General features: G+C 49.8%; 1 protein-coding gene across 3 annotated transcripts in view; it reads right to left on the bottom strand.

Moving 5' to 3' along the window:
- Positions 1-16,884, bottom strand: part of SARM1 (sterile alpha and TIR motif containing 1) — a 20,224-nt gene extending 3,340 nt beyond the window's left edge. The window contains exons 1-8 of one of the 3 annotated variants that reach the window (XM_037002229.2): positions 14,886-16,884; positions 7,714-8,332; positions 5,558-5,770; positions 5,200-5,291; positions 4,866-5,101; positions 2,881-2,983; positions 2,619-2,808; positions 1,972-2,071 (exon numbers count right to left, since the gene is read on the bottom strand). In XM_037002229.2, coding sequence (XP_036858124.1) covers positions 1,982-2,071; positions 2,619-2,808; positions 2,881-2,983; positions 4,866-5,101; positions 5,200-5,291; positions 5,558-5,770; positions 7,714-8,332; positions 14,886-15,355 — 2,013 coding nt within the window. In that variant the 5' untranslated portion in view covers positions 15,356-16,884 and the 3' untranslated portion in view covers positions 1,972-1,981. The remainder of the gene's footprint in view (positions 1-1,971; positions 2,072-2,618; positions 2,809-2,880; positions 2,984-4,865; positions 5,102-5,199; positions 5,292-5,557; positions 5,771-7,713; positions 8,333-14,885) is intronic. The other 2 variants (XM_017660019.3, XM_017660027.3) reach the window with 2 other exon arrangements.

Genomic DNA, 16,884 nt, shown 5'->3' with positions numbered 1-16,884 from the left:
AGGATACTACTTACTATTAGTGGGTGCTCTGGTAAATGCTTATTGAATTTTTTTTTTTTCATTTCAAGGGGGAGCCACAGGGATTGGACTGTTCAGTGCTGTTCACTTGTGGTTTTCCATATTGATTACTCACTAAATGTGGCTTCGGGGAAAGGAGGTTTAAAACCAGAAGCAATTAAGCACTAAAAACAGCCCAGGAGGGATGAGGCAGCCTTTGGGATTAGTCCAAGGTAAAGGCTCCCACCACTCTGCCTGCCTCCTCCCTCCTTGCAGTCTGCTGGGACAATGATGGGTGCCAAGCACCCTAATGGAGCAGATCCTTCCTGGGGAGAGAACCTGCATGACTTTGACCTTGACTGGCTTCTGGGTAACCTCTCCATTTTATGAATGAGAAGGAAGCCCAGAAAGGAGAGGGACCTGCTCCGAATTTACACACATGTCCATCCCAGGAGGGGCCAGGCCTCTGACTCAAGCCTTCAGATTCCAAGTCCTGGGCTCTTTCAACTAAGCCCTCTGCCTCTCTGCTGAGAATTTGGATGAATTATGATCCTGCAGAAATGCATTCAGGAACCTTTAGACATTTGTTTCAGATTCATTTGCTTCATCAATAATTACTTAGCACCAAATCCATTTCAGAATCTGGCCTGGAGAGGAGTAATGGCTTGTTCAATATCACCTAGCTGGTTTAGAATGAAAACTTAACTAGAGTTAAGTTGTCTGACCTGGTAAACCTAGTGGAAATGTTCACTTTCCCTAGTTATCTCAGCTTCCAGAATCACTCATCTGTTTAGTCATTCATTCAATTATTCTATAAACTCTTCAGAGCCTACTTTGTACCTTGCATGATTTTAGACATCAGAGATAAAGTGAACAAGGCCAGGTCTGCGCTCTCATGGAATTCACAGACACTCCTCTCTTTCTCTCAGAAGGACACCTGCACCTGCTCTAGGCCATCAGTCATAATCCTCCAGGGTGTTTCTTTGGCCTAGCACCTCCTCCCCAAACCAAGCCCAGTACTCAGCCATGAACACACCCTCTTCTCCACTGTCAATCTACACTGTTCTATAGTGTCAGAATTTCTCCCTAAAGCCCACTGTTCTGGCATCATTGCCCTCATGGGGTCCCTTTTCCCAGTGTTATAAGTATAGGTCTTCTCCCAGCCTTTAGACACAACCTGGTTCCATAGTTCTTACAGTCAGTGGTATGCTGATACTTAACAACCAGCTCGCCAGGGGGCAAAAAAAAAAACCCCCGCTAGGTTTGCAGCCAAATGAACAAATAAAACCCTGATTTGAAGGATCTACCGATTTCTGTAGTGTAAATACTCTCACCATGGTTGATTTCAAGCTAGCAATATGATGTCACTGAATGTAGAGTTGGGAAGAGATACAGTCATCTCTGGTGTCAGCTGACTCCAGCCCTGTCCCACTACCTCTCCTCATACCACTCCGATCTGTGCCATGGAACACAGTCAGGTCCTGGGAAAGATCAGGGGCTGTGGGTCAGATGGATGGAGTTCAAAGCCCAGCTTTTCTGATTTCTACACCAGTGTGGCCATGGGAAAAAAGTACTCTACTTCTCCGAGCCTCAGTTTCTTCATCTGTAAGATGGAGAAAGCAATACCGGTGATTCATGTAGGTGTTTGGCACCCTTCTTAGCCCTATTTTTGTTCTTTGCTCTTGCTGTTTCCCCTGCCTGGGATGCCTTCCCTTCCACTTACCTAAATTCTTAAGACACTTCTCACATTTTGCTTCCTCCATGAAGCCTTTCCAGATTATTCTAGACCTCAGTGTTTTCTTTCTTCTCCGTACCTCTATGGCAAGTAAGAGGCTCATTTAGCTCAGCATTGACCCCAACTTATATATGATCTAGTTATTCTGGGCATATTCTTGTCTCCTTAGCTGCTTAAGGATAAGGGCCCATGTCAGATAACTATTGCATTCCTCAGCCCTAGCCCCAATTCCTACTCACAGATTAGTGATTAATAACTTGCACATGTGATACGGATCCATCCATCTATCCATCTATCCATTCTGCAAATATTCAAAGAGTTTCTACTGTGTGTCATGCACTGAAGATACAATGGTGAAATAAACAGTGGTAAGTATGCATAATAAATTCATAAACTAGGCATTCTGCTAAACACTTCAAAAATTTTAGCTCTTTTAATCTTTATAACAATATCCTAGGGAGTTTGGTACTATAATTATCCCACTTCACAGTAATAGACATGAAGGTCATTGGGGTTACATAAGGCCAGGGCCAGGATTCAAACCCACAGCTCTCTGCTCTTAATGATTCTATTGTGCCTGTCACTATGCTCTCCTGTGCCCCCTTCCCTCACAGATCATTTTCCAAAGCATTTTCATTCTTCTCTGACTCTCACAGCAATCCTACCAGGTGAACAGGACAGGTAAGTTATCCCCATTTTGTAGATGATAAAACTGAGGCTCAAAGAGTCTAAATGATTTGCTAGAGTCCTAGTACAATCGGAACTGTGGCTCCTGACTGCCAGCTGGGCCATGGAGGCTGCTGGGGTGTGTAGATGAGAAGGAATGGGAGGAGGACCTTGTCCCCGGCCTCAGGCCAATTCTGGAACCACAGAGGCCAGCCCCTACCTTGTGTACCCAGTCTTTGCAGTCGCGGTCCTGCATGCATTTGTCCAGTGCCCCAGCTGACAGCACCAGCACGAAGTTTCGGGCACCCATGACACTCTGGATGAGCTTGTCCTCAAACTTGCCTGCTTCCAGCTTCTCCACATCAATGAAGACACTGAAGCCGTGCAGCTGCAGGTGTACCTTCAGGAGGCTGTGAAGAGGTCCTGTGTCACTGCCCTGGGCTTGCCCCAAGGCCGCAGGCTACCTGCCCACCCCTCCTCACCTGGCCAGCTGGGAGCCTGAGTTCCGGCGGTAGCTGATGAAGACATCTGGGGTGTCCCCACTAGGTTTGCAGGCAGTGCAGGGAAGTGGGGAGTGTAGCATTTCTGAGGAGGATGAGACATGGCTTGGTGAGGGTGGTCCCTCCTCATCATTCACCATGAGGCTCGTCATTTCCTGCCCTCCCACAGTTCTCAGGCTAGCCCAGGCACAGAGGCTTGCTCCAAAAAGGGTCACTGAGGTAGAGAGATGGGGCCTACAGGAAGGAAGGCCACTAACTATTGGTGAGTCCCTCTCAGGAAGCAGATATTGTGCTTGCAAGGACATTGATGCACACCTCCAGCCCTGCCCTCTCCAGACCTGCACACCCAGCTGCCCCCAGGCTCTCCAAACCCAGCATATCCCAAATTCTCCTCTGGCCCCCTCCTTTCTAGTTCCTACCACAGCCAGAAACCTGGGCATTGGCCTCAAACCCCTGCTTCTCATTCATTCATTCAACAAATATTTAGTAAGTGTGCCAGGCACTATCCTTAGTGTATGGGATACATTAGTGAGCAAAACAGACAAATCCTGTCCTCATGGACGTGCAGAGCTCAGAGCTAGGCACTGTGTTCTGTGAACTCTTCCTGCTAAACGTCCTAGAGTCCAGCTCCAGTGCCTTCCCTCTGTCTAGGCCCCCAACTCCAGCCTCTTCAGTGGTCTTCCCAAATCCATACTTGCCCTGTATACGCTGTTTGCACAGCTACCAGACTTTCTAAAATCTAAGTCTGAGTGTGTCATTGCCCCACTTTAAAAATAGGCATGGCTTCCAAATCACTGTTGAAGGGATTTGTAACCTTTTTTCGCAATAGCATTCTCCTGGTTTTAAAAAATGAAATCTTGGGGTTTTACTGAGACCTGCAATGTAAAATGACAGAAGCTAATATGCTTTGGTTGAAGCAAAAGAATGGGGCCAAAGCCCAGCCCCTTGTCCCTAGTAGAAGCTTAGTACATACTTGCTGAAAGAATGGATGAATGAAAAGAATCCATTTTCTTACAATATTCAGACTTAATGCTCAGTAACAATATCTGTCTATTTATGAAGCAGAAAGACAGAGGTTCAAGTCCCAGTTCAGTTATTTAATGAGTTATAACCATGGAAATTTAGATTCTTTTTATCTTAGTTTCATCATCTTTAAAATTAACACCCTTGATGGTAATTATACAGAGGTATGCATTTTTTGAACCTCTTCAGACTGGACACTTCTAAATGAAATTATACTTTGTTTATTGTTTAAAATGTTTCTTAAAATTTATTTTAAAAAAAATTAACTCCCATTACATACAATGCATGTAGAGATTAATGAGGTAATATCAGTTAAAAACAGTATAGGACCTGCCATATATATTTGCCAATAAACATTAGCTAAATAGTAAATTAAGATAAATGAGTAAATAAAGAGGGTTGCTAGAGCCCTAGAATCCACTCAGCCCTCAAGACCTTCCTAAAGCACCTTCAGAAGCCATACTTTGTAAGCTGCTGACTGATAGGATGAGTCCCTCTATCTTCCTACCCATACACCGAATGTGCCCCCTCCATGTTCTGTCTTACCTATTTCCACATGCTACTCCGTCTGCCTGGACTGTCTGTCTGCTGAACCCCCACACATGCCCTGTGCCCTGCCCCCCCACCCCAGGTGTCCTCTGGCCATGGTCAGGCGTTTGCTAAAGGACAGGGTAGGCAGTGCTTCCTCTGGGCTCCCACTGGAGTCCTGGGCATGCCTCCCGCTGTTTACATACTGCCCTTACTGCCACACTCTACCCACCTCTGATTGGGAACTTCCTGAGGGCCAAGAGCAACATATTCATCTTTGCATCCTCAGAGTCCAGTCTGGCACATCATTTGTGCTCAAATCCACAGTGAGGCTCTGAGGCCTTACCAGGTGTCTCCCCTCGCCCCTCCAGGGCTGGGGCCAGGGCAGGGCTGGGGTCCCAGATGGGCAGGCTGACCTCTGGCAGCCGTGATGATGCGGGCACGGTGCACACCCAGGTGGATGCCACAGTCCTCCAGGAGCTGCTGCTCGGACACGCGGTGCAGCAAGGAGCGGTCCAGGCCGCAGCTGACCAGGCCATATGTGTACTGGCGGAAGCGCGGGTCCAGGCTGCCCAGCCAGTCAGCCAGGTTGCTGCGGTCGCACGTAGCGTAGTTGGCGAAGGTCTTGAGTTCCGTGAGCTCCCTAAAGAATCTGCACCCCAGGGAGGAAAGGTCGCTGAGGTCCTTACTCTGGACTGGCTAGTGGCAGAGGGGGCGTTTAGAGGGGCGGGTGGGCAGGAGGCTCTGTACCTTTTTCGGATGATGCCCGATTTCATGCCTAGATCGGTCTGGAGTTCCTCTTCCGTGAGACGCAGAAGCAGGTCGCCATCTACCTGCTGCTCCTGCAGAGGGGTCAGATTAAGGAAGGGCTCCCCTCCTTAGCCCACGGATTCCAAGCACAAGATGCAAAGGAGGGGAACTGGAGACGGCGGTGGAGCAGGCGGATGGAACCCAGATCAGAGCCGATTGACCCTTAAAATGGCTAAGCACGGGCTCTCCACCCCCCAAAAGGCTACATGGTAGCCTTGTGCAGGGCGCCCCCTAGCGGCCGCGCGCCCTCAGGGATGCTCGGGCTCCGACCCGAGGAGGCGGCCCCGCGCGGCTCTACCCTAAAGCGCTCGCAGTACTGGGAGAACCCGATCTGTTGCAGCCACGTCTGGACCTCAGCCTCCTTCCAGCTGGCTACGCAGGGCAGGATAGGCCGCGGCACCTCCTCGCCCAGCAGACGCAGCGCGCGCTTGGCCAGCGCCGACGTGGTGCCATTAGTGGAGTAGGAAACCAGGCGTTTCAGGCTCTGGATGGCGCCAATGTCGCTGAATACCTACAGAGGGTCGGGGGAAGGTCGCTGAATACCTACGGAGGGTCGGGGGAAGGGCATCTTGGATCCAACAGCTCGCCAGCCTCTTCCAAACCTCTGCCCTAGCCCTGCCTTCATCCAATAATCCTGTAGGTTCCCCCTCCTGCAACTCGATCTCAACTCCTGACCAGGTAGGTTCTCCTCCTGTCTCTCCTCTGCAGCTGCCTTCTGCCCTGGGATCAAGTCTGAGCCCTGGGATCATGTGTGGCACAGTGCAGCCCCTGCCTGCCACTCCTAACTCATCTTCCCTTTCACAAACCCACACTTGCCTGACACCCACCCACAAAGGCTCTCCCACTTCTGAGCCTCAGCCCATGGTGTTCCCAAACCCTTACTCCTTCCAGCCTGCTTGTGGGAATCCTATTCATCCACTGGAATCCAAATTGATTAGCACTTCCTTCATGCAGCCTGCTTTGTTTTCCTCACCATTTGCCCATTCCTCCAATTAGGCCTTGTACCACACTCTGAACACTGCTGTTGCTAGTTGATAATGCAGTTTTCACTGCAATAAACTGAGGTCATGTCTTAGTCATCCCTGGAGTCCCATACCTGGCACACTGCAGGGCCCAGAATGGGGGCTCACTATGTCTTTACTGAACTACGCTCATTTGGTCTTGCTGGGAAAGGATTGTCAGAGGTGGGGTCATGGCTGCTGCCCAGACCCAATCCTTGGGGTTCTCGCTCTCTACTTCCCTTCAAATCTCTTCTCCCAAAGCAGAATATCCTGATTGTAAAGCCAGTCCTCCCATGACTCTACTCTGGGGCACAGAGAGCAGAATCAGAAGCTCCTAGAACACTGGACCTTGGAAGAAGCTTCAGAGACCCCCTAACACAACAGTCTTCTTGATATGTGGGAACACACATGAGAAGTGACAATCACCTGTGAGACACAGTCCTCTGAGCAGCCCCAGATGACAGCAATGGTACAGACAGGGTGGTCCAATGGTGTGTATCACTCCCTGTGCACCAACCCGAAACCCCCAACCCTAAACCCCCAGAGGAATGCAAAGGAGAGAGAGTGACATTATAGGGATTATGCTGATTCTGTAACATTTAAAAAAAAAACACAAACTTTTGATAATTTGACTATCCCACTAGTCCCACATCCAGGGTAAGAACTACTGCTGTGGTTGACTCCTTCCACTTTTCAGAGTGTAAAAAATGAGGCATATAGAGACTCAAGGGGGAAGCCAGGTACCCAAGTGCACATACCAAGTGAAAGCAGAGGGCAGAGTCTTCAGATCACACCCCCACACATGACTTCTAGGGACTCAGCTGGGAGTTATCTGGCTGACACGCTCATGTCCTGCCTCTGGCCTCTGTCTCTATATTCATCTTCCTTCTGGCCTCCAGACCCAAATGACAAAATGCCCCCCTGGAGCTCCCCAGCGCATGCGCCTCGAACCCAATCTCTCCCAGTGAACTCAGCCCTCATGACCTTCCCCTCCCCCACTCCAACCTGTCTCACCCAGTTCCCCTTATTTCAGTACCGGGTGCCATCAGTCACTGGGTTGCCTAGGTCCAAAGCCAGGAGTCATCCACAGCTCTCCTCTCTCCTTCACTCAGCCATCCACCAAGTCCTAATTCTGTCTCTGCCTCGGCTGCCACGCTCTAGTCCCGACCTTCACCTTTCTGCCCCCTTATCATGGCCTCCTATCTGGGCCCCTTGCTTCCCACTTGCCGATTCATCTCCACTCAGCAGCCAGGGTGATCTTTGTAAAACACAAGTGTCCCTTGCTTAAAAAACTTGGTGTTGCCTTCAAGGCCAGAAAAACTAGCTCCTCATCCTTCTCCTTGCTTCGCCTACCTCTTGTGTTTATTTCAAGTCCCAGTTGAAATAAGTCTCTAGGAAGCCTTCCCAGACGCTCTCTAAGCCCCGACATACCCTACTGCACACCCGCACCCACCTTGGTCTTGCCCTGCAGGCTCTTGATGGCAGCCTCGGCACAGAGATAGAAAGCCCCTATGCACTGAGCCTCTAGGCGCGACGAGTCCAGCAGCGGCACGAGGCGCTGCAGGTCGTCGGGCCCGCGACCCTGGCTTGTGTCGCTGGCATCTACTAGGCAGCGGGCGAAGCGGCCGGGATCCAGCGAGGCCACGAGCGGCTCCACGAGCGCCAGCGTGCCCGAGCGCTCCACCTCGCGCTCCACCTCCTTGTTGGTTGCCAGCACCGCCACGGCGAGGCATGCGTGCAGCCGCAGCAGCTCGTCGTCTTTGGAGAAGGCGAGCGGGAAGAGCCACTCGGCGGCGCGCTTCTCCACCATGCGCCGCTGCGCCGCCTGGCCCCCGTGCAGCGCGCAGTTGGCCAGCGCCAACGCACAGTGACGAAGCAGCGCCGAGTCCGTGCGGCGGCACCAGTACAGCACCGCGTCCAGGCCGCCCGCCGCCACTAGCCGCTGGCACGTCTCCTCTGAGTGCTTGAACATGTGCTCCAAGATGCCTGCCACGCTGCGCGCAAGCTCCACAGGCTCTCGCTCCTTGGCCAAGTTCAGGATCACGCCCAGCCCAATACGCGCCACGCGGTCCCTGCCGAGAGAAAGTGGGAGGGGGACGGTGGAGAGTCCGCGGCCTGGGGTGCTTGGTTTGCTCCCTTGGGACCATGGGATGGTCACCTAACCTCTTCAGGCCTCACTAGTGCCATACAGGACACGAGGGAGAGCATTATACTCTCTGCCTCCCCACCTCCCCGCCTGCCCTCACTTCCCCTATTACAAAGGTGTGCCATCCTGACCTAACCCATTTCCTCTCTTGCTGCCCTCTCAAACACCAGTCCCTCTTCCCCCCAGGAGAACCGGCACGTGCAGTGGTTAAGACTCCTAGGTCTGGAGCAGATCACCTGGGTCCTGGTTTCTTATTTGCCATTTTGTAACTGTGGGGCCTTGGGTTTCTTCCTTTGTCTTTAGACCTCAGTTTCCTCATCTCACAAATAGGCTAAAAAGAGTATGTATTCCATAGGATTACTGTGAGAACTAATGTAACAATCCATGTCAAGTGGTTGGCACAGTGCCTGTCACATAGGAAAGACTCAATATATGTTAACTTCTTATCATCATTTGAACTGACACTTGGAAGTACACCACTCTTAGCCTTGCCTTCAAACTTTTCTTCACTCCATGCAGAGTGATTAGGATGTATTTATGCATTCACTCAACAGACATTTCTTGAGGACCTACCATGTGCCAGGCACTCTGCTAGGGGCTGAAGTGAAACAGTGACTAAGAGGGGCTGGAGCTTATACACAGCTGATATGGAGACAGGCAATAAGCAAGGAAACAATGTGTGAACAAGACAGTGACATGACCATAATGATAGCAAAACCAAGGGATGCCATGGAGGATGCCTGGTGGAGGGATATGTCTGAGGAGGGGACATCCGAGAGTTAAATGCCCAGAGACTCCTGCCTCTGAGTTATCAGAGCATAACAGTCAGAGAACAACAGGGACAAAAGCCCTGAGGGCTGGTGAGCTTGGCACATTTGAGGAATGGAAAGAAGGCCAGAGGTCTCTGAGATGTCTAAAACCAACAAGGAGCAATATAAAACCAACAAGGGATTCATATATGTAGAATAAATAAGTAATAAAATCAACAAGAAAAGGGCAGTAAATCTAATAGAAAATGGGCAAAGGACATAAATGGGCAATTTATAAAAGAGGAAATCCAAAATGTTAAGCAAATAAAGAGATGCTCTAATTTGTTAGTCATCAGAGAAGCTAAAAGTAAAATAGCTATTACTTTACACCTATTAGGTAGGCAAAGGCCGCAGCTATGCAGTATGGAAGGTTGGGGAGGTGTAGGGCCACGAATGCCCTGAAGCTCTGCAGGTGGAGGTGCAGCCTTGGGCAGCCAATTTGGAGAGCAGGCCGGGATGAATGGGTGAAATTAAGGAGCCACACACCCTATGAACCAGAAATTGGGGCTCTTGGTTTTATACCCCAAAGAGATGGTCACACAGATCCACAAGAGGATGTGGACAAGGCCACTCACTGCAGTGTTATTTGTAGTGGGGAAAGTTGGGCCCAGTGCAGTGTCAAGCCTGGGAGAGTGGAGAGGTAACATGAGCAGGTGCCTGCTCTGGGGGTCAAGGAGCAGTTACAAGGAACAGCCACATGAGGGATCTTAAAAACATAACATTAAGTGGGAAAACGTAAGTAATGGAATGTGTTATGTAACAGCGCCATTTGTGTAAATTAAAAATGTATGCACACAAAACAAGAATAAAGATTTTACCAGAATACAGATAGAAAGATACACATTAACCATATTGAAAGATACACATTAAACATATTAAACAAATTTAGTCAGAAATACAGTGCAGACATTAGTCAAGAGAAGAAGGAGAAGCTGTATTCTAGGCATAGATGTAGGCCACAGCTTGGACGTAGCTGAGAGCTGGTACACTTGGGGACCTGCCCCACCTCAGCCATGCTGAAGTGAAGCCAGGCCACTGCAAGTGACTAAGGTGGACAGCACCAGGGAGAGTGAAGAGAGAGTCTTGGGGGCCTTTTGAGCCATCTCAAAGCATTTGTACTTTATCTGGGTGGCAAATGGGGACCCACTGAAAGCCTTCAGGAGAGGGGTTGACCTTTGTGGGTTTAGGAAAGTCACTCGGGCTGCTGTGAGAGGACAGATCCAAGGGAGAGAGCCTGGAAGTCAGCAGGGCAGGCAGAAGAGTTGCCGTGCTCCAGGAAGAGATGAAAGTTTCCTATCTTCCTGACTTCCATAGTGACGTCCTCCACAGGTGATGTTAACCCTAAAGACTTAGGGAGTCTTTGTCCAGTGAGCACCACAGTGACCACAGTACTTGCGACTTTGTATCCACTGCAGGGCCCAGCTGAACCCAGAATATGGCAAAAGGCCAACACAGCTTTGCTGAGCTAATTTCTGAGCTTTCTGCAGTCCAAAGGAACAGATGGATCCTAATCAAGCACTCAGGCAGCCAGCAATGACAGTTGTCCTTTTTACCAATGAGAAAGCCAAAACTCAGAGGTCATATGACATGCCCAAGGTTACACAGCTGGTGAGAGGCATAGATGGCATTTGAGTTTATATCTGTCTGTCCCCAGAGCTCAAGATCCTTTGTGGTTACTTTGTGTTTCCAAACAACCTGACTACATAAACTGTGTATATCAGAACCAGGATGTGCTTAAGCAATCATCTAACCCAACACCCTCATTTCTTGAGGATGAGTGAAGGGAAAGACTTATTCAGGAACATCAGTTCAGAAAGGGTACTTTATTCCATGTGTCTTGACAGAAGCTTTGCCTTTATCTAGCACTTGGCACCTTTACATAACCTGAACTGTGTGGTTGAAAACTATTCACTCATCTCTCAATTCTTCTGCCATCTGAGAGGCTGTGGGTCTGGATTCAAATCCCAGCTCCAAAGTAGGGGAAATTGTACATACCTACACATATACAAGCATATATACATAATATACACATATATGCAAATATTTCTATATGCATAGGCTTTCCCTGGAAAGACATACAAGAAATTTGTTTCACTGGTTTGCTTCCAAGGAGGAGGTCTGGGTGAAAAGAACTTCCAAGTGTGTAACTGTTTTGTACCTTTGCATGTTTTGAATGAATTTATGTGCATTGGTTTCTTCGTTGTTGTTTTTTCACAAAAAACCTGTCTTCTCCACTTATTCACAGTGTATTCTTGGGGAAACCATTTACCCTCTCTTAGTTAAACCATTTAACCTCATTATGGTCCTTTGATGGGAAAGGACTGTGAATTTAGAGGGCTAGCAGTCAGATGGGGCCCTCACTGGGTGTCCTGGGACCAAGCTCAGGGGCCCCACCCTGTTGGGTCTCCTGGTATTTGGGGGTGAGGGAAGATGTGACCTAGGCTCCTAGACAGTGGGTATGGCAGCAACCTGGAGGAGAGCTGCAGGAAAAGGAATGACAGAGGTAGTGTGTTCGCTGATGGGAGAATCATCTTTAAGAGGAGATTGGTTGGTGGAGGAAGGAAAACATTTCATAAACACAAATTCTCAGGGTGTTGCCTCCTTCTCTCCCTTCTAGCCTCCTCCCTGCAGCACAGAGAGGTGAGGAGATTCTGCCCTTTGGAAGGATTTCGAGCTCCACTCAAGGAGCCCTGGGCTCTGTCCTTGGTCCTGAAGTGATGCCCGCTCTAGGAAGTTTTTCCTTGGGACCAGGGGCATTGGTTAGTGTGACTCCTCTCTCAGTAACTCTGAACCAGGTGAGAATTGCTATTTTCAACCTTGAAAAATACCAGTGCAGTTTGCCTCTTGCAACCCTCTTCTTCCTAGGGTGTTGGCCTCCCCCATTCCCCAAGAGTTCTAGTTAAAGCCGCCACATCCCATGTACTAGACCTGCAGGGCACACCCGCCAACCCAGGACCACCACATTCAGTGAGCATCCACTCTGTTTGCTAGCCCTCCAAATTTACAGCCCATCCTTATTAGGATACCAGATGTTGGATGGGAGATTAATGACTTTCTGAACAAGCAGAACCCTAACTTGGTCTCCCGACTTTAATTGCTTCATTCATGCATTTTAAAAAGTTGTCTCATTTCCACCATCCACAGATTTTTTTTTTAACTTTTAAAAAATGGCAGGGAAAGCACTCCTAATCCTCATCCATCACACTGTGAGAACTGCATGAGCTGAAGACAATTTGGTACTGGCACAAGAACAGACCCATAGACCAATGAACAGACTAGAGAGTCCTGATATAAACCCAACCATATATGGTCAATTAATATATGATAAAGGAGGCATGGACACACAATGGGGAAACGACAGCCCCTTCAACAGCTGGTGTTGGCAAAAATGGACAGCTACATGCAAGAGAATTAAACTGGATTATTGTTTAACTCCATACACAAAAGTAAACTTGAAATGGATTAAAGACTTGATTTTAAGTCATGAAACCATAAAACTCTTAGAAGACAACATAGGCAAACATCTCCTGAATATAAGCATGAGCAACTTCTTCCTGAACCCATCTCCTCGAGAAAGGGAAACAAAAGTAAAAATAAACTCATGGGACTACATCAAGCTTAAAAGTTTCTGTATGGCAAAGGACACCATCAACAAAACAAAAAGGCATCCTACAGTATGGGAGAATATATTTGTAAATGACATATACGACAAGGGGTTAATATCCAAAATAATCTAAGGAACTTACACACCTCAACATCCAAAAAGCAAATAACCCGATTAACAAATGGGCAGAGGATATGAAGACACAGTTTTCCAAAGAAGAAATTCAGATGGCCAACAGACACATGAGAAGATGCTCCACATCACTAATCATCAGGGAAATGCAAATTAAAACCACAATGAGATATCACCTCACACCAGTAAGGATGGCCAGTATTGAAAAGACTAAGAACAACAAATGCTGGCGAGGATGTAGAGCAAGGGGAACCCTCCTACACTGCTGGTGGGAATGTAAGCTAGTTCAACCATTCTGGAAAGCAATATGGAGGTTCCTCAAAAAACTAAAAATAGAAATACCATTTGACCCCAGAATCCCACTCCTTGGAATATACCCAAAGAATACAACTTCTCAGATTCAAAAAGACATATGCACCCCTATGTTTATTGCAGCACTTTTTACAATAGCCAAGATATGGAAGCAACCTAAGTGTCCATCTGTAGATGAATGGATAAAGAAGATGTGGTACATATATACAATGGAATACTATTCAGCCATAAGAAAGAAACAAATCCTAACATTTGCAACAACATGGATGGAGCTGGAGGACATTATGCTCAGTGAAATAAGCCAGGCGGAGAAAGACAAATGCCAAATTATTTCCCTCAGTGGAGTATAACAATGAAGCAAAACTGAAGGAACAAAATGGCAACAGACTCACAGACTCCAAGAATGAACTAGTGGTTACCAAAGGGGAAGGGTGTGGGAGGATGGGTGGGGAGGTGGGGAGAAGGGGACTGAGGGGTATTATGTTTAGTACTCATGGTGTGGGGGATCACAGGTAGAACAGTGTATCACAGAGAAGGCACATAGTGGATCTCTGGCATCTTACTACACTGATGGACAGTGACTGCATTGGGGTATGGGTGGAGACTTGATAATATGGGTAAATGTAGCAACCACATTGTTTTTTCATGTGAAACCTTCACAAGAGTGTATATCAATCATACCTTAATAAAAAATTTAAAAAAAAAAGGAACTGCATGAGCTGAAAGTGACCCTTCCAAAACCCTTCTCAACATGAAGGATCAGAGAATTCGGCATGAGACTAGAGTGTGACAGTCTGATCCGCTCTGGCATCAGAATGGAGAGAAAGTAAGTGCTCAGGGGTCCCAAGAGGCAGGCAACAACAGAGTGGCTGCCAGGCCTCATTTGGACACCACCTACTGTATCTTGGCACTATGTGGGGAAGGGGTAGAGAATACATACTCTGGCTGCTGCCTAGCCCCACACCTCAGTTTCTTCCTTCTTCCACCCATTCATCCCAGCAGAAAACCTGTTTCCCATTAGCAGCCACAGAATAAGATCATGTGTAGCCTCTTATGTGGACCAAAATGAGGAAGGAGGAAGCAAAACGTGGATTGGGGATGGCATGGAGGGGAAAAGTAGCCCTTAGGCCAGCACTCATTTCAGCTTAGAGAAGAGGGGAAAGGCCCTCCAACCCCTGCCAGTTATGGGCATTGTGTTCTCTTCCTCTCTCAGTGGCAGAGATAAGATAGCATGGGAGGGCTGCCAGGCCTACAGGGCGGAGGGTTGTGGGTTTAGTGGGGCATTGACAATAGGCTCCCGTGTCCATCCTCAGAACAGGGGCCAATTCCCACCACTCCATTCTTCCCCTCCCGTCATGCTTCACCCCACACCCTGGGAGCGAACTCTGACTGCACCATTAGTTCACTGTGTGAGGATGAGCACCTCATTAAACTTTCCCAAGCCTCCTTTTCCTCATCTGTAAAATGGACACGCTGATCCCCAACAGGGGTATAGTGCAGGGATTTGGTGAGGTGAGGCAGGAAAGGCACGGTGCGAGTCACACGACAGCCCTAAGCACTGGACCGCCCTTGCGGCCCCCCAGCATCCCACGCTTTCCCCACCAGCCGCGCAGCACCCTCACCGGTTCTCAGCCACCAGGATCTGCTCCAGCAGGCGCGCGGCCTGCACGCGCGTCTCCAGCTCCGGCGCCTGCAGCAGCCGCAACAGCAGGTCGAGACCGCCGTCCAGGCGGATAGCGTCGCATAGACCCTGGGCGACCTCGCGGCCTACGGCCGGCAGCAGCCAGGCCTCCTCCACTAGCTGGAAAACGTCGGCTAGGCCGGCGCCCACGGCCCGCGTGCCGCCCGCCTGCTTCAGCTCCGACAGTGCCTGCTGCAGGTCCGGTAGCGCACGCTCCAGGGCGCCCTGCACCTCGGTGTTCACCCCGGGAGACACCTCCCGGGGCCCGCGGCTGCCCGCAGCCCACCACGGGCCGGCGCCTCCGCCTCCGTTAGGACCTGTCACCGCTAGCCGCTCGGCGCCCGGCCGTGGGCCAGACATGGCGAAGAAGCGGCACAGCTTGTAAGCGGAGAGGAGCAGCGTCAGGACCATGGGCGCCGGGCCGCGGGGAACATCCCCGGCCTGGAGGGGCGGGGCCGGGCAGGGTGACCCGGACCTTGGGAAAAGGGAGTCCGCGAGAGGGGCCCTAGGTAAGGAGATGGAGGAGGGAAGGATGGATAGAAGGGTACCAGGCAATGGCCCTAACGAGAAGTGTGGGGAAGGGTTGAGGGCAGGATCTGGGACGAAGCGGTTGGAGAAGGGGATGCAGGTCCAGATGTCGGAGGATGGGAGGGTGGAAGGAGCGGGCAGGTGAGGGATGGGCCCAGACGCCGGCGGGCCTAGGAGGCAGCAAGCAGAACAAAGCGCTGCTCCAGCTCGGGCTCTGCTAGCTGAGATTCTCTGCAGCAGCCCCGCCCGTGAGAAGCCGCGGACCCGGAGCGGGGCTCCGCCCCTGCCGCCTGCTCAGCCTTCCCCAGCCGCGCTCACACTCAGGCCAGGCCTAGCCCTCTAGTCGCATCCCCCGCCGCTGGATGCGCGGGAGGGGGTGGGGAGGGACTGCCTCGGTTTTCCCCGTGACGCTAGCATGTGAGGGTGTAAGTCCGGGGAGAGGAAATCCCGGGGCAAAATAAAGTTTAAAACACCGTTGAGTGTGCCCCCTCCCCGCTAGCGGTTAGCTCAATCATAGGAACAATTCTGTACAATTATTGAGGCCCTGTATGCCTGTTTCTCAACTAAGCCTTACAACATGCCTACCACAGAGGGATTGGTGTTCCCATTTAACAGCTGAGCCGACTGAGGCCCAAAGAGATTGCCCAAAATCACACTCCCCTCTAACTATAAAACAGAAAAAGTCAGCTGGAAACTCTGAGGATCACTTCCTCTTGGTGGTGGGAGGACTTAAAGGTGGTCTGTGGCCCCTGACAGTGGGCCTAAAATCAGGCATTCTGTGCCACTGGGCATCTTCTGAGTAAAGGGATCCTACTTTTCATGACAGACTAAAGGTGTGGGGAGCTAGGCCAGTTGTTGCCGTGGGGAGATTGAGGGTGGGGACAGGGAGCATCTGCCCAGGAACAGTGAATTAGCAGAAGACTTAGGAATCAAATCCAGTCCAACAGGTTAATAGTCACCCAATTTACAATACTGTGAAGACCAGCTTGGGGAGACTTAATGCACCAGGAGATGAATCCAGAAAGGAAACTGTGTTTTTGTGATTACAAAAAAAAAAGATCTCCAGGAGCTTACCAGCATTCTCCCTACCCCACTTACCCTACCCTAAATACACAATGGAGGGTTATCCACCCAGCCAAGGATGTGTCTGATCAAACAGATCATGGATAAATAAGCATTTATGGAAAATGAAGTTGGGGCTACTCCAGGCACTGGACATTTTGTCTTCTTTAGCTCATGTCATTTCACAACACCTGATAAGGCAAGTACTATCAGTCTCATTTTACCAAAAAGAAAACGCAGCTAGGTAAAGCAGTTTCCTCAAGGCAACACGGCCTGTGAATGGCAGAGTGGGCTTGTTTTCTGCCCTCCAGACCCATGTACTATTCCATTTCTGAGATGATCCTGAGCTT

The sequence above is a fragment of the Manis javanica genome, chromosome 4, assembly GCF_040802235.1.
Source record: "Manis javanica isolate MJ-LG chromosome 4, MJ_LKY, whole genome shotgun sequence".
NCBI lineage: Eukaryota > Metazoa > Chordata > Mammalia > Pholidota > Manidae > Manis > Manis javanica.
The sequence above is the reverse complement of the archived record's forward strand: the minus strand, read 5'-3'. Positions and strand labels throughout refer to the sequence as shown.